We start from the raw sequence: 20637 nt of genomic DNA, 5'->3' as shown, positions 1-20637 counted from the left end.
TATCTTTGTCTGTTCCTGGAGGTACATCTGTACCTGATATCCTCATGGGATGCTGTAACACTCAGGCTGTACATCCAAGCTGTTCATTAGGCTTGTCAGAGGATAACCACCCCACTCCTCATGCAGAGAGCTTTGTAGTCATGGTCTTTTAACTGTGAGGTGTTCCAATGCTGATTGCAATCTGTGCTAGGCCAGAATTGTTGTTATTATTGGATGAACTGCTACAGGGAAAAATTACCCACAGTTAACAAATGGACCTTTGCATTTCAAATAATGATGGTGCTGATACCTACGCTAAAAGAGGAAGAGGATACTATAGTCTTTTCCTTTTCTGTCCCACTGTCTATTAGCAGCATTAATGACTTAATCTCAGCTAATCTTGGATTTAAACAGCTGTGATTAAGTTTGGCAGATAAACAGCACACAATAATGGGGTTGAGTGACACTAAAGAAAGCTGGGAGGACTCTGATGGCCTCTTACGGAGCATTAAGTGCCCTTTCTTGCTTTAAGAGCAGTCAGATTAGCAGTGTACTGATAATAAAAAAGGTTCTTGGTACAGTCTGGACCTGAGATGTTTTCCATGATACGGAAATGTTTGATGCGGTTGGCTTTGCTCTGCAAAAAGAAAACATGTAACTGTAATCCTGTGATCAGGAACTCGATGCTTTGATTCACTTAATTCTTAATTGAATGGTTTCTACTGTGTCTGGTGTTGGCATGTTTCTGCTTCAGGTGGGTGAGGAGTGCTGGCTCCAGGTCCTTCCATTGGCACTGCAGCTGTTACAGCCCTATCGGATGTTAATGACATGGGTGGAATTGCTTGACGCTGAACTTCATGTTCTGGATCTTTTTAGTTTTTAATTCTACATTAGCACAGAGTGAAGCCATGGAAAATGCATTTGTAATTCTGGTGGTTTGCTTTTTTTAAGCTCTGGAGCTGGGATTTGAAGTTTGGCAGGGGACTCTCTTTTGTCTGGTGTACTTCATGCATGAAAATGAGCAAACTCTGGGCCAATAATTTATATTAAAAGTAATTTCACATGCTTTTAGAAAGAGATTATATAAATGAGGGTGCTAAAATCTAAATATTCCAGTCTCTCCAGCACTGCTGTAGTGCATCGTTGAAGTGGGGCTTTCCTTTCTTTCATTTATGGTCACTGTGTGCCTTGGTTTGGGCACCTGAGCTGGGTAGGGCTGAGAAATGAGGAACAGCACGGGATTGTGAAACTGCTCTGAATGAATGTTGTTGATTCAGAGCTCTGCGAGAGGCAGAATTCCTGTTGAGAAAGGAAGACAGCTTGGGATTCTTTAACAGCGCATGGGATTGTGTGGAGTCATTCAGAGGCAACAGCCCCATTTCTGAAATGTCATTGCACTGACAGACCTGATTTAGCCAAGTTCTGTTAATATTATAGATCTCTAAATTGAAGGTATTTGAAATGCTTTTAGATGTTCGTTTTGTCTTCCACTGCTGAAAGCTTGATGTTTGGTTTCTGGTTGTGTGGGCTTTTCCCACCCTCTTCTCCCCATTAAATCCATGCCCACCAATATGCTTTTCATTTTATTTTAAAAGGACTTTGCTTTTCCACTAGAATCTTTGCAACAAGCCCCATGTTTCTTTCACTTGCATTGAGTGAGAAAGGAGTCTACAACAAAAGAAACCACAGTGTTTTGTAACATCCTGCCTCCTTAGCACACAGGCTGATGGAGGAGTTTAACTATCTCATAGCTGGACATTATTTAAGCCAGTGGTAGCAGCATTTCTTGACGTGTCAAAGGGACCTAAGGCTTGTTTTTGGACATGTGGGAAAGAAGAGTCCTCAGAGTCACTGTAGGAGGAAGAGAAGAGCCATTCCTTGGTCAGACTGAATGGATCCCGGATCTCCTTTCCAGGTCTTCTGCAGGACTTCTGAATTTGGAAGTGCTCCCATTTCTGGTTGTGAAAGTGGAATATTAGTCCTCTTTACCACAAGCCCATCAGTTTGTTCAAGGCAGAGAATCTCCTGCTTTGTTTATGTGGTTCCACAAACAATGGGGCAATTTCTATTGCAACTTATAAGGGTTGTCTTAATCAAGACATTTAACAGTAAAGGAACAAGTTCTCCTCTTGGTTATAAACAATACACACAACCATGCCCATGATTATTTTCAGGAAATACCAAAAGAATTTGAATTATTAATTATCTTCCATCTTATAAAGGAGCACGTGAAATCAAACTTAATTTCCTGGAGGCAGAGATTTGCTTTCCTTTGCTTTTTGGGCTTGAACCAAAGGATTTCTGCAGTGCCTTGTTGGGAGTTTTGGCATAGTTGTGTGTTGGTGTTCCTGCCCATGTTGTGTATGTGCTTCTGTGGGACTTAGAAAGACTTCAAAAGAACAGAAAGGACAAAAACACAATACAGTGTCTTTAATCCATAATGCTTCCTTTCACTGGTCAATTTTCCATATAGATAATGTGTTTGTGAGGGTGGGCAGTGATAGGACAAGGGGGAATAGTTTTAAACTGAGCCAGGGGAGGTTTAGGTTGGATCTTAGGAGGAAGTTTTTCATCCCGAGGGTGGTGACGCACTGTTCACAGGTTGCCCAAGGAGGCTGTGGATGCCCCATCCCTGCAGGCATTCAAGGCCAGGCTGGATGTGGCTCTGGGCAGCCTGGGCTGCTGGTTGGTGACCCTGCACACAGCAGGGGGTTGGAGCTGGATGAGCACTGTGGGCCTGTGCAACCCAGGCCATTCTATAATTCTATGCATGTCTCCTTTTCACCCCCCATTGTATTAAAGTCCTTCTGCACTGCTTGTTCTCACTACTGCTGAGTACCTCTGTGGAGTGAGAGTGGCATATTCTTACTGAAATCCTTCCTACTTAGAGCTGAGTAATCTGATCTGCAGACTGTAAGTACGTCACCATCATGCGCAGGACATGAACTCTGCTAAAAGCACATTGATTCAAAGCAGATTTAACTGAAGTTCACTTGATTTAATATCTTAATAGAACCCAGAGAAAAACAAATTTCTAGAGTAATTTAAGCAAAGATTTTTCATCAGCCTCTAACGGAGGCTTCATCTCAACAATATCATTAATTCGCAGCAGATGCCAAATCTTTTAGCAGGTTTTTAATTAAATTGCTTTGTGTGCAGATATGAGCAAAAGGCTTATTTGCAATACAATTAGAAGATTGACTGTAACTTAAAAGCTGGATGGTTGGAGTTAGTTTCTTTTTTCACCATCTCCATCCCATCCAAAGGAAATCAGAAGTTCCAGTGTATGGCTGCTTCCAGCTGCAGCCCAGAGGGAGGCACTCAGTGTCTATAGAGGAAGAGGTTTGAAGCCCTGTTAATCCTTTGGCTGAGCCATTTATCTTGGAATACAAACACCAAACAATGCTCAATAGAGGCATATTGACTTTCGTTGAGGCAGAAGAGTGAAGGGTTTTGATGTGTACCTGATTTTCTTCTGAAAGTTTAAAATAGGTATCTAATGTAAATAGAGGTTTTTCCCACTATGATTTTTAAAGCTCATCCTTCTTTTTCTTGCAAGATATTACTTCACAAACTGGCATGGGACTAATGAAAATGAACCCTCGGTGTGGAGGCATTCCCCAAGGAAGTCAAAGAACTCTTATGACAAGAAGCTGCTGCCAGAAGGAACCCCAATCCTGGATGCAAGCTCCTTGGAATACATCTTTGCACAGGTAGGGGGTCGCATGCAGGGGGTCCGTGCAGTTCCACCCCCATGAAAACTAATTGATGTAGTAGGAATTCTCTTCTTTAAAAAGCTATTTTCCAACTGTAAAATGTGTTTAACCTGATGTGTTGGTGATGGTAAGGGTTTACTTCCACACTGCGGAGAACAATCTAATCCTATATGGAACATGTAAAGAAACTTCCTTACAGTGTAAGAAGGGCTAGGTTTTTACAGCATGCTTTCTTCAATATTAACTATTTTATAATAGAAATGCTATTATTTCCTTTGTGGAATATTTGCTCAGTGTGACTGTGACATCTATAGTCTGACAGAGGAACGGTAGCATTACTAAATCCATGACTTTGTGCCTGTTTGAGTCTATTTTACTGTGTGGTGTTAAAGAATTGACTCATAATGCCACAGCCACACAGCCTGCCTACGTGCAGTTCTTCTCTCCTGCTGTGCCTCCCCGTTGCTGGCTGCATGCTGCTCATTCCAGACACATGGGGTTCCTATATCAGAAAGCTGTGTTCCCCATCAAAACAAAGGTTACGTACACACCAATGGTTTTGCAAACCAGGCACCGTGGTTTCAGCACAGGGAAGGGAAGTAAGAGATTAAGGTTGATGAAGGCTTGTGAAATGAGCAAATTAAATGCACTAGAGAAAAACATGATTGCAGTTCTGTGTACAGCAGCTATGGAGCTCTCAGGCTTTGAAATACGGTTGTGTCCTTCAGCAGTGAGATGGCATGGAGCTGCTCCTGCAAACACCTGTTTTTCTTTTGTGAGTCCACAATATGAGTAAAGAAATGAGTATTTCCAGGCAGCTTTGGATCAGGATGAGTGTTACCACTGGGCACCACGCTTTCTAAAATAGACAAACAGAAAAGTGCTCGTGTTGGTACAAGGCACAGAGAGAGAGGTTTGTGGGGTGACAAGTTCTTGGCTACGCTGACTGGTCTGAGAGAAGATGGCATCTCTTGCACAACGCTCTTCCCTGCCCCTTCTTGTCATGACTTTCAGTTTTTGGATGACTCTTTTATTGTGCCATTGGTTGTTAGTATGACAAACGCCAGATGAAGTAACTTCTTTTTTCTTCTTTTTGCTTCCTGTGAAGGGTCAGTATGACTTAGTGAAGGGACTGGCACCGATCCGTGACCCTAAAAATGATCAAGAAGTTCATGAAATTGAAAACGAGTGTCTGGGAATGGCTGTGCTTGCGATCTCTCACTATGCTATCAATAAAAATGTGAAGCTGCCAGAGCTGCCCAAAGATGTCAGGTCAGTTGGGATAACACTGCTGGATATGCCGCACTTGGCTCCCAAAAGGGATCTTAAGCATTTTACATTCCAAGGTCTACTGTGCAAGGGTTAGAAGCTCCAGCACACCGACTGCATGGGGCTTTGCTGTGCCCTGTGCTCTGTAAATTACTTTCAAAATGCAAGGAATTAGCTTGCTTTAGAATTACAAACTTAGAAAACAACCATATTAACACCTAGCATTATTTTTCCTTCTAGTTATAAACATTATATTCCTGAAACTTTGAACAAGACCATCAGGCAGAGGAATTTCTTAACCAGGATTCGGATAAATAATGTTTTCAAGCATTTCCTTAAAGAGTTCAACAATAAAACCATTTGTGACAGTAGTGTCTCTCCCCGCGATCTGAAAGTCAAATACTTATCAACAATGGAGACTCTGACGAAACATTACGGAGCAGAAATTTTTGAGACTTCATCTCTGCTTATTTCATCGGAGAGTGAAATAAACAGATTTAATTGTGGAGATGGTGAGATCATTCCACTGTATGAAGTCATCGTGACGGGAAACAATGGAATTCAGTGGAGGCTCAAGCCAAGTGTGAGTATCCATGGAATTTGAGGGTTATCATGGGGGCAAAACAACTGCTAAAAATGATTTTCAGACACAGTTGTTCTGCTTTTCTTAATGTATTCTTATCCCAAATGTGTTTGCAGTCTGTACAGACAGAAAAAGAGAAGAAGAAAAAGTCTGATGGCAAAGTCAAAAAGGATGAAGATAGATACAAAACCCGAGATCTGTGGAACAACTTCTCCTATTTTCCTGAAATCACTCACATTGTCATCAAGGAGTCTACAGTTAGCATTAACAAGCAGGACAACAAAAAGATGGTAAGAAACAAACCTGGGTAGCTTTCCCTCCTGTGGGCAGCTCCAGTGACGTGGTATTGTTGGGCAGGAGGTGACAGCCTCTCTGGGGAACATTTTCTGATGAGACTCTTGAATAACAGTTAAATATGGTGTCTGCACCGCTGTACAAATGCAACTTGATGAGGATGGTTATTTCTCTGCCCTTGTTACTGTATACCATCAGCATTTATCAGCTTCCCAAGCTTTTGGTGACCTTAGCTACGTTTCTCAACCTGTGGCCTTCCTAGATACAGCTTGGATTACCAAAAGCAGATTGAAGATGAGCTCAGTGAGGGTGGCAGAGGTACCACAGGAGAGAGAGGGAGAGTGAGTTCATAGATACCCAATTGTAATGTCCTGCTGCTTGGGTTGTCCCCAGACTTCACATCCTACTTGAGTGCCCTACTCTTATTATATGAGATATTAGTGAGGCTTCACAAGGATTAGCACAAGAGCTTGCATTACAGATCTCTCATAAGACTCATGTTCTCATAGGAGAATGAAGGTTTCTAGCCAGTATTAAGCAAGGAGGGTAGAGAATGGTCACTGTTGGCCTCCTGAGTGATTTTCTGTCACATTTTTCTGGGCAATTTTGTACACACTAAAAAAACTGCTGGCTATTGAAACCTTCCTGCAATGCTTTAACAGAACTGTAAGTGTTCTTGACTAGAATATCTTTCTCTTTTAGGAATTAAAGCTGTCCTCACATGATGAAGCTCTGTCATTTGCGTCATTAGTAGATGGATACTTCAGACTTACAGCCGATGCCCACCACTATCTCTGCACAGATGTGGCTCCCCCACTGATTGAACACAACATAAAAAATGGTTGCCACGGACCCATCTGGTTAGTGAACTGGTTTATTTTACCCACTTGAATAATTAGTCTTCTAATTCCGCTGCATGTTGAATACACTGAGGAAGTCTGACATTTGATAGGTTTCTGTAATGACCAGAATTAGTCATCAAAAGGCTGTAAGACAACTTACTGTTACTCCTGATTCCATCAAGAAAATCATCAGTCCTCTCCTCATCAGCTTAACTTATCTATCAAGCCAATGCTTCCTCATGCAGGACTATTTTCAGACTCATTTCATTAATCATCAGTGGAGCAGACAGGAATATTTTAGGCAACCAAACATAATCTGTCTTTACACTGGCTCTAGGATTAAGTGGCTGGATGTGCAATGCTTATGTTATCTTTTTACTGAAGGAATTATTCTCCTTTCTGTCCACTTCTTGGCTGTTACGTTTTTAGATGCAGCATATAGAAAACTAGGATATAATTTGCGTATACACTGTGATGGAAGCAGAATTAAATCTTCTTTTCTCTCATGTAAAAAAAAAATATATATATATATATGAGTTTGTGTAATGCACTCTAATTATGTTTTAATAATAGTACAAATATTTTTGAATTGTGGGTGTATGGTTCCACTCCAAATATAGGGTTACTCTCCTGTGTATTTACTAATAGGTTTTGGATGCAACTGCTCTGCTCTCTTAATGGTTTTCCTCCATTTCATGTTGACTCTTTCAGCACTGAATATGCCATCAACAAACTGCGACAGGAAGGGAATGAAGCAGGAATGTATGTGCTGAGGTGGAGCTGCACAAACTTTAACCACATCCTCATGACAGTGACTTGTTTTGAAGGCCCAGAGGTACGTTGGCTGTAGAATTCCCAGTAGTGATGTGGCAGTGAGCTGAAGACTGGAGGTTCTCCATCATCCATATTGTTACCTTTGAATTCTGTAGGGCAGTTCTTCTTAGCTTTTCCCAACTGCGGATGCAGCAAGTGGAGAATATTTGTACTCATAGCTTTGTTTTCCCCAGACTTTTGTGTTCTTTCTGAAAATATCATTGATTACGTCCAGAGCCTGAAATCTTGTTTCTTGGTTGGGCAGCCCAGGCTGTGTAAGGCACCTCTTGTTGTTTTTAAGTTGAGATTTTGGAACCATGTTCCAAATTTGACAATTCTTAACTGAGTAAAATTTGGTCTTGTTAGAGGTTTGCATCTTCGTGTTGCTCTTCTCCCACTCCTTCTGTGAGCCTTCTTGGGACTTGAAGGCTGCAGGAATTGTGGAGTCTTCTCCTGCACTGTTGGAGCTTTAGAGGAGCCCAGTATAGAAGCAAATGATTAACTGGTCCTGGATGTGAATTCAAAGGCTTTATAGATTTATTAACTCCTACAGATGTTCTTTCACTTCAATGATCAGTATTTTGTTTTCTCCCCTCTGTTCTTTAATCACAGATGATAAATAATTCAGTCCAGTACAAGAACTTCCAGATTGAGGTGAAGAAAGGCGGGTACTTCCTACATGGCTCAAACAGGTCTTTTGCATCCTTAAAGGAGTTGATGGATCACCTGAAAGGACAAATCCTTCGCACAGACAATATCAGCTTTACACTGAAGAGGTGCTGCCAACCAAAGCCAAGAGGTAACCTCTGCCCTTTAAGAGAAATAACAAGCTTTAGCAACAGGAAGCATTCTTAGTGTCTTTTCTTATGTTTATTCGTGGGTGAAGCTCTTTTATATTACTTACTGCTTCTCTGTAGAGCGGGAGCCTTGTCAAAAAGCAAAAGCAAGCACCGTGAACAGGGCTTTAGAGGTTTCCCTTTAATGTTATAAGGTCAGCACAGGATGTTCATGGGCTGGTGCTTCTCAAGAGCCTTGTTTGTGTGTACTTTCTAATGACAGCGGTTTCCCCTTTTGCACCTTCACAACTGGCCCTTGCAGTATCGATGGCAGAGGCTGAACTCTAGATCTGTTTAAACCCAAAATGTCACAGCTGACTGAGTCATGGGCTGCAGTGCTGTGTCAAAGTGAAGCCCACATAAGGTTCTTCCTCTTCTTCACTACATCACGTACTCAAGGCCGTGCGGCCTGTGTTACAGCAAAGGAGGCTTGTGGCCTGCAGTGTGTCCTGTGGCAGCCTTGGGTTAGAGCTTGCTTGTTGTTACAGTGATGTGATATTTACTTTATTAATGTTCACAAAGCAGTGAGGAAGGCTTGGGCTGCAGCTGTTATTGAGCAGAGCAGCCCCACATCAGTGGATTTGTCTATGAGATCAGATTTTAGATGACGAATGTGCATTCATTCAACTACTACTGCCAACACCTACTAGAACTGTTTCTGTAAGGCACAATTGTCTTGAAGCTGTATGTTGTATGAAAGAGGAAACGCAGTGGTATGGTTGGGTTGATCAGATAACGGTTTCCTGTTAAAATAAGGGGAATAAGTGAGCTGCATTAATTACCTGCTCATTTAGGTCTTAGAGCAGAGGACTCTGTAGCTACTCATGTGAGTTTTCCACACTTCTGTGTGTGGGGCCCGGAGAGATGAAACACTTTGACCTGATGATTAAACTGTGGCAGTTGTATTTGGAATAGTTGCAACAGACCAAGGAGTTTTCTGCCCCCCTCAGTGTTCTGTTAGCACATTGTGTTTCCTTTGTCAGGACAGTGGCACCTCTGAACTTCAATGGGACTCAGGGTGTTATCTTTGCTGTTCCATGTTCCGTCTCTTCTCCACAAGCATGAAAATATATTTCTCACACGTATGAAAACGGTGCTTTGAGCGTATGGTCTGTTACTGATTGTGTTCTGAGTCCAGATGCACGTGTTCTCCCAGTCACAGGAGAGCAGATGCACATAGACATTGAAGCCATTATATTGTCATAAATAATGTCAGCCACCAAAACAGGAAGAAACAATTAATTAATGAATTGTTTAGATCTAACCGTGCTTCTCCCTGACCAGAAGCCGTGCAGGGAAGCAGCAGCAGGCTTTTGAGTCTTTTCTTCCTGTTCATTTCCTATTGCCTAATTTAAGTCTGATGCTTTGAACTTGGATCTTAGTGTGTCCCTGAGCACTTTAAAGAAACTTTCAAGGAGGTAAAGAAATGAGGCTCCAGTGATCTCATCCCTGTCTGCACACTGGGAAGGGCCATACCTGTAGGCAAAGTGGGGGGGTGTGTTATTTTACCCAACCTGTGGCAGTAGCAGTGCATTATATACAATATCCAGTGTTCTAAATATTGTCTATAAGATTGTATATATACAGTACAAAATACATAGTTCTATTTTGGTGAATTCTCTGTGGAAGGATAAGCAGAATTTACCTGACCAGGAGTTCAGCTGGTTTCTTCCTTTCTCCCTTCTCATTTGGGGATTTACTTTGCAGTGTGCACATACAGAAATGAAACTGGTTGAGAAAGGTGAATATATGGAGTTCTCTTTGTCAGACCTTACAGAACATTTTCTCTCCTCACCTTCCAGAAATCTCCAACTTGCTGGTTGCAACCAAGAAGGCTCAGGAGTGCCAGCCTGCTTATCACCTGGGGCAGCTGAGCTTCCATCGAATCCGCAAAGAAGAAATAATGCAGGTGGGTGTTTGTGTCTTAAAATTCACCCATTGTGGCAGCCCTCCGTACTCAGATTGTGTAAAATCACTGCATTCTGGCTGGCTGGATATTGCACAAATGGATATAGAAGCAATTTTCTAATGCTTTTGGAACGAGCTGCTTGTAATGTTATTCTTAAAGAATCATGGAAGTCTTAGGAGCTGCTCTTGTTGCTTGGATTGTGCCACAGAACATACCTGTATCTCTTGAATCCTGACCTACTGGAGCAACAAGAAGCTTTTCCTACGGGGAAATAAAAGCAAAGTATCCAAAGGATTTGAAGAGTCTTGGCATTCAAAACCTTGTTTGCCAAACTGATGGAGCACATTGCCAAATCTTCTGATAAGTCACTTGCAGTTACTGGGACAGCTCACCTGAATGAGCTCTTCTTATTTAAAGCAAAGAAGCATTACTGACTGAGGAAGGCAGCTATGGATTACATTAATTGTTTTTAGTTTGGTATATTAACAGTCAGCACTCAGACTTCCTGCAAAAATATCCCAAGACAGAATCCTCTGGTATTTAGGAGGAAATTACATTCCGAAACAAAGTGTTCTATTGAAATATTACTTCCTTTAACTTTTGGAAACACATGAAAGATTGGCTCGGTAGCAGCTTATTGTAAATCAGAGGCCAGTTGCTATTTATTCATTTGATGTTTAGTCTAATGACGTTAAATTACACTGAAGCTGCTTGATGTTAGTGGAGATGCAGTAGCCCTTTATTATTAAGTGAGTTTACGGTGGTAAAAACTGTCAAGGACTACTAGAATGAAGCATAACACGTTGTCACTTGGTTTTTCACTCTGCAATAACTTTAAGCCTGTATGTAGGGCTAATTCTGAGGGGCAGAATAGAGGCAGGTTCAACTATTTGTGTAAATCTACATTTGTTTGTTTCGCTCCCTGGTTTCAAAATATGTCATGTTTTCTGTCTTAGGGTGAACACCTTGGCAGAGGGACAAGGACACAGATTTACTCAGGGATTCTCAACTACAAAGATGACGAGAATGAAGGATATCAAAATGAAAAAGAGATTAAAGTGCTCCTCAAGGTTTTGGACCCCAGTCACAGAGATATTTCTTTGGCAAGTGTTTCTCTTTTTTTTTTCCTCTTGAACTGTAAACACTGGGCCCCACCACATTGTAACTGCAGAGTGCCTAAGAGAAACAGGGTTGGTGAATGTAATAGGAGAATGGGAACATGCTGGGGTCTCTCTCAGCAATTTAGACAGTCCAATTGCATGGATCAGCCCTCTGAGATACCTAGAAAGCTGACTGCTTGGTTGCAGTGCTTGGAGCACTGGTTGCTTATGTGACCCAGTGAGTGCATCCATGGCAGCTCACCACAGCCCTGTTGCTATGGTGGGATGGCAAACCCTGTTGTGGAAAGCAGTTACCTTTGCAAATGTGTATGTCACTGCTATTCTGTTTTGTTCATGGCGTGGATGGCTGCCACGGTGATCAGCAGTTTAATGGCTAATCTGCTTCCCTTTCTAACAGGCTTTCTTTGAAGCAGCAAGCATGATGAGGCAGGTTTCTCATAAGCACATCGTCTTCCTCCATGGAGTCTGCGTCCGTGACTTAGAAAGTGAGTCCAGTTAACATCTCTTTGGTGGGATTTTTAAGCAGCAGGACAAGACAGCCATTCAGATCAGAGCTGGCCTCAAGGGAGGTGTGGGTGACTGCTGCCATCTCTTGCTTGACTTTTCAGAGCAGACAGAAGCAGAATTGGAACAGCCAGGCAGCTGCAAGGTCCTTCCCATTAATCAGATTTCCTTTGTAGTGTTTCTTTGAATACTTCGTCTTACAGGATGATCCTTGAGGTCAGAAAGCCAAAGGGATGGCAGTAGTGTCAGTACAAAGCAGCCTTCCAACAGCAGTCATCTCTGGCAAGGCTCTGGAAATGCTTTGCTTCTGGTTTACTGCTATTTTTCTATGTAAAGTCTCTCTGTGTGGAGTCTTTGTGCACTGAAATAAACTTCAAAGAAGGTGAAATAAAGACATTTGAAGCAGCTTGCCTTGGGGTGGGGGTGGAAGAAGGTGGCAACGAGCTTATTAGATTTATCCAGACACTGGGGTTTACAATTCACTCTGTGTGCACCTGGATTTGTAGATATCATGGTTGAAGAATTCGTTGAATTTGGGCCTCTGGATTTGTTTATGCATCGAAAGAGCGAACTCCTGACAACTCCCTGGAAATTCAATGTAGCCAAACAACTTGCAAGTGCGCTGAGCTACCTGGTAAGATACAAGCATCACCTATAGTTTGCTGCAGTCTAATGTTAGCTAGATATCATGTGCATTATTACTAATGAAGCTCCTTCCTTGGGCGGTGGAAAGCTGTATTTTTGGGTTTCAGTGTGGAGTATTATGTTCCCTGATGCTATTGGTACCGCAGGGGCACTTGCAGAGCACTGCTCACTCTCTGTATTCTTTTCCTACCCTACTACAGGAAGATAAGGATTTGGTACATGGAAACGTGTGTACTAAAAACATCCTACTGGCAAGAGAGGGAATTGACACCGAATATGGTCCTTTCATCAAGCTGAGCGACCCAGGAATACCAATAACTGTGCTGTCCAGACAAGGTATGGTACAAGAATTGGGTTTCTCTCTACATTGTGATTGAGAAAGGGAAAGGAAAATGTACTGTTTGTACCAACTGGAACTGACTCTAGAATAAAAGCTTCTGGTTCAGGCTGGATGTGGGGAAATGCTGCTTCTCTGAACGAGTGGTCAGGCACTGGAATGGGCTGCCCAGGGAGGTGATGGAGTCATTGAGATTGCCTGAAATTGGACAAATACTTCAGCTTGGGTTTATTGTTGTTAAGCAGCAGTTAGGTGAGAACAAGTTGGAAGACTTTTGTTGTTTTTTTTAAGTACTTTCATATTAATTCCAAACTGCTTCAATTCTGTTTCATCTAAGAATGTGTGGAGCGAATCCCCTGGATTGCACCTGAATGTGTTGAAGACTCCAAAAATTTAAGCATTGCAGCAGATAAGTGGAGCTTTGGTACAACGCTGTGGGAAATCTGCTATAATGGAGAAACGCCGCTGAAGGACAAGACGTTGGCAGAGGTAAAACTGCATTGCTTAAACTTTACCTTGACAACTCAGGTTCATGTCCTTCAGCTCTTCAGTTTCCATAACTGAAGTAGCTTTTGTCTCGTACCAATCCCAGCTCAGCTGTACTTGGTAAGGGGCCAATTCCATCTGCATTGCCACAGATTGCAGCAGGAATTCCTGTCCTTACTACAGAGCTGCTAATCATTACTTTGCTATTTTGAAAATCATTTTGAAAATCTCTAACAATTAAAATTTGGAGGCTGTCACACCTCTCTTTTCTTAATCCATATGTCCAGTTATAAACTATCTGAGGCTCAGCTTAAAAGCTTCTGTGGTTCTTCAGTTCTTCTGGACATTGGTTCCAAACTGCTCTCCTGTGGGGCAGCATATTGCTTCCTCTGGAAGCTTAAAAGAGGGGAAAAAAAGCTGTTCTGCTTCGCTCAATCAGTTTTTGTTCATCACTGACAGAGCCTTCAGCATAGGTTCCATATGTGCTTCTTCTCTTGAAGTTTTGCTGTGTTGGGGTGGCGATGGAGCAAGGTTTGTGTAAAGGAAATGACTGAGTACTTGAGTCACTGCCTGAGTTGTTTTAACAGGAGGTAACTGAAGGGAACTTGCTGCCCCGGCTGCAGGTTGCTTCATGCATATAGCAGCCAACTGGGGTGGTTTTGCTGAGCTTAGAAAATGCACAAAGCCACCTTCATGCCATCTATGCCCCAATGCTCTTGACTTCTCATCATTTGCAAAGAGCAGCTGGTCTTGTGGTGGCTTTCCTTGGTAGGTGTTTCCATGTGGCCATCTGTCCCAGTGTGTAAGTAAATGGTGAGTCTGGCACCTGGCAGAAAAATAACTTCTGGAAGGTAAAATGCTCAGCAGCTGCTAGAAGCTGTGTTGGAAGTGGCTGCTCTGAGCTGCACCAGACTCATCATTAATAATAGTTCTCTACTGGCAGGTGAAATTAAGAAAAAGGAGTCTTCCTTTCTAATGTAGAGCATAGGTGGATTAAGTAACGAGCTCAAATTCATGCTGGAGTTTTCATTTGTGCTTTACAGAAGGAAAGGTTCTACGAAGGGCATTTCATGTTGATAACGCCATCGTGCAAGGAACTGGCTGACCTGATGAAACAGTGCATGAACTACGACCCCCACCAGAGACCCTTCTTCAGAGCTATCATGAGAGACATCAACAAACTGGAGGAGCAAAGTAAGTCCTGGTTTTGCTGGTTGGCTGGAGAGTTGGGTAGGGAAGTGTGGGATATTTGGCTAAAACCGGACATCTTACAGGAGCACTCTTACACAGTGACAGTGTCAAAAGAGTAAAGAGTATCTTGAGTTGGAAGGGGCCAACAGGGACCATTGAGCCCAAGCCCTGGCTCCACTCAGCACCACCCAACTTCAAATGCTCTGAGAGTGGAGCCCAAGTGCTCTCTGAGCCCTGGCAGCCCAGGGCTGTGCTCTTAGAAACCATTTACTGTAACATATCATGTTAAGTACAAAACAGTCTCATCTCCAGTGATGTACAGATACTTTGTCAGGTACCCACTTGCTGCTCCTCTGTGGAATAAGATTCTCACCCTTAATGTCTGCAAAGAAATTAGAAGGAATGTGTTGCCTGCATTGTAGGAAACAAGGCTATCCAGTAGCTCAGGTCAGCTTCAAGGCAGTCTTTGAGCTCCATGACATTACCACAGGATTCTTGACTGAATCAGGGCATTAACAGCATTCCTGCTTCATCTGATGTTGTAGTTACAAAGAGCAGCTACCAGAAAATCAGCACATAATAAGGGCAAAACCATACCTTCTGTATATGTAGGAATACATACCACAGAAACTGAATAACTACTGCAGGGGGGGAAGTGCTGAGATGAGACTGAATCAGTCTGGGAAATGGTAGACCAGCACATAGCAAGGGAAGAAATTCCTATCAAGAAATGGGCGAGGCTTAAATAAAAGAAGTTGAGACAGGAGGGACAGAGGCACTGACAGCAGCAGATGAACAAGGACGCTCTAAGTGTCCATCAAACCCAAGGTGTCCTTTCAGGAATCTGCCTAACTTGGTGCTTTTCCACTCTCAGACCCTGATATTGTCTCGGAGAAGAAACCTGTTACAGAGGTCGATCCCACACTCTTTGAAAAACGATTCTTAAAGAGGATCCGTGATTTGGGAGAGGTAAGAGGAACATCAGGTTTAGGTTCCTACACTGGAAATGAGAACTATGACTTTTCCCATATCAGACTGACTTAAGACTGAGCATGAAGTGCAGCTGTGATAATTTTTGAGCATTTAACACAGTAAAGGAGGGGGGGGGGGATGGAGGTGTCAGGAGAAGGAGGAGGAGGTGTGTATGCAATCAGGGATGGACAAAGGTGCCGGGAAATTCTTGGTTAATCCTGCTGAAAAAAGAGGTTTATATAGAATCCCTTGGGTTGGAAGGGACCTCAAGGATCATCAAGCTCCAACCCCCCACTGCAGGCAGGGCCACCAACCTCCATGTCCAATACCAGGCCAGGCTGCCCGGGGCCCCATCCAACCTGGCCTTGAACACCTCAGGAAGGTGTGAGTTGTAAATGCCTCAAGTGGAGCATCAGGACACTCTGGTAAGGGTTTGTTAAGTTATGCTCATCTTTCCTTTGACCATTAGGGCCACTTTGGGAAGGTTGAACTCTGCAGATACGATCCAGAAGGCGACAATACAGGAGAACAAGTGGCAGTTAAATCTCTGAAGCCAGAGAGTGGAGGGAATCACATCGCCGACCTCAAGAAGGAAATAGAAATCTTGAGGAATCTGTATCACGAGAACATCGTCAAGTATAAGGGAATTTGCACGGAAGATGGTAAGTCTTCATGAAGAATGCTAAAAATATACACTAACAGTATAAAAAATGTTCCTTTAAAAATTAAGCATTTTAAAAAGCCAAACAGTCTCAGTTTTATCATGTGGGTTTAGATGTCTTTCTTCATGGAATAAGCAGCAACTTTTGCCTGAAACCCAACTGCCCGTTTTCACACTTAGCTAACTTTGGTGTTCACCAAATCCATGTTAATAATGTGAGAAGGGTCATGTTTGTAAATTAACCACGCACTCATTTTTAGGAGGAAATGGGATTAAACTCATCATGGAATTCCTTCCTTCTGGGAGCTTAAAGGAGTATCTGCCACGAAACAAGAACAAAATCAACCTCAAACAACTTCTCAGATACGCAGTTCAGATCTGCAAGGTGAGCCTGGAACCAGAGCTTTCTTGTAACTATCCTGTTTGTGTGTTTGATCAGTTTGGTATTCATCTAACAGAGTAAGGGAGGAGGAGAAAGGAGGCTTGTTTTATGATCAGAATCATTGCTTTGTCCCCAAAAAGCAGTCTCACAGGTGTTGCAGGTGCTATAAAAGGAGCAATGATTAGGTTCCCTTGCATAAACAGTGACCATGAGAAGAAAGCATTAGAGAACTGGAAGCGTTACACAGGGAGGACAGCATGAGAGGCAAGTGCACACTGCAGTCAGACCATATGAAGCTGTGTGTTGTCAGAGCCTGTAGCTTTGTGACTGTGGTGGACGAGGCAGCTGGAAGCAGCACAGGCACAGATATCAGTCAGTCCTAGCAGCATGCGGAGGAGCAGTTGCCATGGAGAGAAGGCTCTGAGAGAGTTGGTTCGTTGCTCAGCTGTAAGTTAAAAAGTGCAGCACAGAAACAACAACCTGACTCAGCAGGTGGGGAACCCAAAGGCAGAGATTAGAGGAAGGATCCGGACCAGAAAAGGGCCCTGGAAAGTGCCAGCAGAACTCGCCATGGGAAATGTGGATGGAGTCCTACTGCAGGAAAAAGGGGGTGCTTGGAAGGGAGGGTGGGAGAAAAACAGTGATATGAAGTATCTGAGAAACTAACATAAAAGGCTTCCTTCTGTTACAGGGGATGGACTACTTGGGCTCCCGTCAGTATGTGCACCGTGACTTAGCAGCAAGAAATGTCCTTGTTGAGAGTGAGAACAGAGTGAAAATTGGGGATTTTGGTCTCACCAAAGCCATTGAGACTGATAAGGAGTACTACACTGTCAAGGACGACCTCGACAGCCCTGTATTTTGGTAATAAGAAGCTATAACTCCTTTAACTCATTGTCATTAACCACACTGTGAGAATAACACTTCTCCAAGGCTTAGAAGCTGCCTTTAGGTGTCCTGAAGGCTTTTCCCATTTAACTGAGAGGCCTCAATTACTGGTACAGTGGCCTGGCAAGGAAGAGGCACGTCCTAATCTGCTTTTGTGTTTAGTGTCCTTCTGCACTCAATAACCCATTTCCCCATGATTTGCTTTTGGTCTCCCTTAATCTCAGAGTGTTTTGCTGCATAGGGATGTTCCTTGTTTATTCTTGCTGTGCCATCCCAAGCCTTATGGGCACATTTATGTGTAGGGAGGACAAATGCAGCGTGTGCCTCCTCAGTTTGCTTACATTCAATGCACTTTGGTTGTGCACCTATGGGTAAATCTGTGCATTAATGTAAGCTCTGAATGCAGTTTAACACTGTCCTGTTGTGCCCACAGGTATGCTCCGGAATGCTTGATTCAGAGTAAGTTTTACATTGCCTCAGATGTGTGGTCGTTCGGGGTGACACTGTACGAACTGCTCACCTACTGCGACTCGGAGTCCAGCCCAATGACAGTAAGTGGTTGTGGAGGAAAGTGCTGTTAAAGATGATTTTGGTTTTGTGGAGACAAGAAATGCAAAGAATTTATCTTCTCAAAACAACCCTTATGGTTGCCTTTCACCAAAGACCCTGTGCAGAGATAGACTGTGGTAACTACACATCTTAGGGAGGAAACAAAACAGATGTTACTCTTGCCTTGCAATGTGTGTATATGGTGCACGTGGTGACAAACAGCTGCTGCTCACATTCACACTGAGATTGCAATGGCATCTCAGTGTCAAAGTGCAGCAGCGTGGCTCAGTGCTGGGGTGGCACAACTGACTCCTGCTCTTCCCCCAGGAGTTCCTGAAGATGATCGGCCCCACGCAGGGACAGATGACGGTAGCACGGCTCGTGCGTGTCCTACAAGAAGAGAAGCGTCTGCCACGTCCACCCAACTGCCCAGAGGAGGTAACACAGCTCCACTTTTATCACTGCCTTCTTCCTTTTATAGCAAATAAGCAGTAAAAGCAGTGGACACATGTGGGTGAATGCACTCAGACCTCCACGGCTGCTGGCAGAAAGGCATTCCCACCTTTTGTTAAGCATTATCTATGCATGTTTTTCAGCACTGAGTTTCCCTCTGTACTTAGCAGGGAAAAAGGCTTCATTCAACCCTTAGAGATTTCTCTTTTTCCTCTTCCAGATCGACCAGCTGATGAGGAAATGCTGGATATTCAAGCACGATAAGCGGACAACCTTTCACAACCTGATTCAAGGGTTTGAAACGATTATGAGCAAGATGTGATTCAGTTTTTATACTGTCAGTACTTCAACGGTTTGTCCAAATATAAATGCCCAAGACCTTTCATTTTTTAACTACTGTAATTTGTATTCTGACTGTGCTATTGTGTGTTCAAAGGATCATTTTTTCCAGCAGTTTTCCTTTTCCTTCTTCAAATTTAGTCAACAGTTGGATCAAATTAATTGCAAGATATGGCAAAAAAAATAGCTTCGACTCCTCTTGCACCAGTTACTGCAAGACAATTTTCTCTTCCTTATGGTCTCGCTCCACTCTCAACTGTCCTGCTGAATGGGAGCTGAAAGCAGGGTCAAAAATTGCTACAGTACTTGGTGCAGCCTGCAGCACTTAAACCAAGTCTGCTGCTCGCCTTATTCTGTGAAGCAGTGGATGGAACAGAATCATCCTCACTTTTTGTGGAAGTCTGGAGAGAATCCTGGCTGGTGAATCCCCTCCTTGTGCACGCACTTACAGTTCAGAAACAAAAAACCAACGTGGCTTAAAAACAAATGTAGAGAAAAAGAAAACGATGATAGGAAGCCAGCTGCAGCTCCCAGCTCTTAAAGATACTTTTCAACTGTTGGTTGATTATTGTACTTCAAATAGAAAAACCAAAGGCATGAACGAGCATGTATATGTATGCATTTCATGGAGAAGTCCACTTTCTGGATAAATGTATTTGCTTTTCCCAGCCAGCCCTCCATGCCCTCCTTACCTTTCCTTCCCCACACAACTGTCCCCCCCGTGATGTTGCTACTAAATGTGTGAACACATTGATCTTGTACTGCAACTAAGCGAGCTACAGTGCTGTGAGATGTGTGTGGGAAAGTCATTAACTTGGGGGGGAGAGAGGAGTCAATTAAGCCATGTACAGATTTAGGGGCAACACTCCCCCAGCAAAGAATAACCCAGAGTTTTGAGCACCAGGAAAGCTTACCTAGGAGAAGGAAAGGACACTCTGACCCTAAAAACGCCATCTTACTCTCAGCAGTGCCAGGAGAGGAGCGCGCACGATCCTTGTTTTCTGTCGGTGACTTCCTTGGCCAGCATGCTCGTGCATCTTAGCAGTTTGTTCCTGTGAAGCCACTCCCTTGGCGTAAGATGACTGCTTTAAATAATAGCATTGGCCGTCGTCTAATTTGACTTACAGTCTCCAGCCCCGTGCTTGTGAAGTATCCCGCTGAGCAGCAGGAGAGCACAGCCCTGTGAGGCTCCCTGGGACCACGCGTGTTGTGTTGTCAGGACCAGAGCTGGCATTGAAACGCCACTGAGCCGCGTGAGGGCACTGCGGCCCCGTTCTGTAAGGCTGGGCTCTTCGAGGAGCACTGGTTTAACTGGAAACCTTTGGCTGACCCGTGTCCTACCCTTTGCGCAAAATTGTTTTTCCACCAAAGCTGGATTTTTCAAGTGGAAATAGTTCTGGCAATAACAGAAAGACGTCTTTAAATATCTATATCTATATATATATATTAAAAAAAGAAGTTGCGACCAGGTCAGATTTATTTTTACAGTATTACTTGTTTTTTTTTCCTGTATGTATGTCATGTATGACCCCGATTTAAATCCATAAGCACTTTGTTACTCTTTATACAAACAAATCTAATAAAGATTTTTTTCCTCCATGTGAATATCTTTTTTTTTTTTTTTTTTTGCATTCTACCTTTAAACAGGAAGGCTTCGTAACGTGACCTGTATTGGAGGGGAGAGCAGAACAGAATAGAGAACAGAGGTTCCTTGAGTCTGGGAGGGACCTCTAAGCCCCCTCAGCCCAGCCCTCACTGCTGTGCCCACTCACCCTGTCCCCAAGCACAAGCTCTGCCTGTCTCCCACACACCCACACTGCCTTCAAAACAACCTTTCCCTACATTAAATGGTCACTTACTTAAAGGCA

At 43.2% G+C, this 20637-nt stretch overlaps 1 protein-coding gene across 8 annotated transcripts in view; it reads left to right on the top strand.

The window, feature by feature from the left end:
• Nucleotides 1-20368, top strand: part of JAK1 (Janus kinase 1) — a 51626-nt gene extending 31258 nt beyond the window's left edge. For all 8 annotated transcript variants that reach the window (XM_085512379.1, XM_015870745.3, XM_015870743.3 and 5 more), the window contains 21 exons: nucleotides 3539-3692; nucleotides 4804-4967; nucleotides 5205-5547; nucleotides 5664-5837; nucleotides 6544-6701; nucleotides 7395-7518; nucleotides 8109-8295; nucleotides 10135-10241; nucleotides 11198-11344; nucleotides 11760-11847; nucleotides 12373-12500; nucleotides 12712-12847; nucleotides 13186-13337; nucleotides 14378-14528; nucleotides 15400-15494; nucleotides 15967-16159; nucleotides 16419-16543; nucleotides 17232-17404; nucleotides 17862-17979; nucleotides 18305-18415; nucleotides 18651-20368. In XM_085512379.1, coding sequence (XP_085368505.1) covers nucleotides 3539-3692; nucleotides 4804-4967; nucleotides 5205-5547; nucleotides 5664-5837; nucleotides 6544-6701; nucleotides 7395-7518; nucleotides 8109-8295; nucleotides 10135-10241; nucleotides 11198-11344; nucleotides 11760-11847; nucleotides 12373-12500; nucleotides 12712-12847; nucleotides 13186-13337; nucleotides 14378-14528; nucleotides 15400-15494; nucleotides 15967-16159; nucleotides 16419-16543; nucleotides 17232-17404; nucleotides 17862-17979; nucleotides 18305-18415; nucleotides 18651-18752 — 3130 coding nt within the window. In that variant the 3' untranslated portion in view covers nucleotides 18753-20368. The remainder of the gene's footprint in view (nucleotides 1-3538; nucleotides 3693-4803; nucleotides 4968-5204; nucleotides 5548-5663; nucleotides 5838-6543; nucleotides 6702-7394; nucleotides 7519-8108; nucleotides 8296-10134; nucleotides 10242-11197; nucleotides 11345-11759; nucleotides 11848-12372; nucleotides 12501-12711; nucleotides 12848-13185; nucleotides 13338-14377; nucleotides 14529-15399; nucleotides 15495-15966; nucleotides 16160-16418; nucleotides 16544-17231; nucleotides 17405-17861; nucleotides 17980-18304; nucleotides 18416-18650) is intronic.
• The last annotated feature ends 269 nt before the right edge of the window (nucleotides 20369-20637 follow it).

The sequence above is a fragment of the Coturnix japonica genome, chromosome 11, assembly GCF_054131305.1.
Source record: "Coturnix japonica strain WE chromosome 11, WE-NBRP24, whole genome shotgun sequence".
NCBI lineage: Eukaryota > Metazoa > Chordata > Aves > Galliformes > Phasianidae > Coturnix > Coturnix japonica.
The sequence above is the reverse complement of the archived record's forward strand: the minus strand, read 5'-3'. Positions and strand labels throughout refer to the sequence as shown.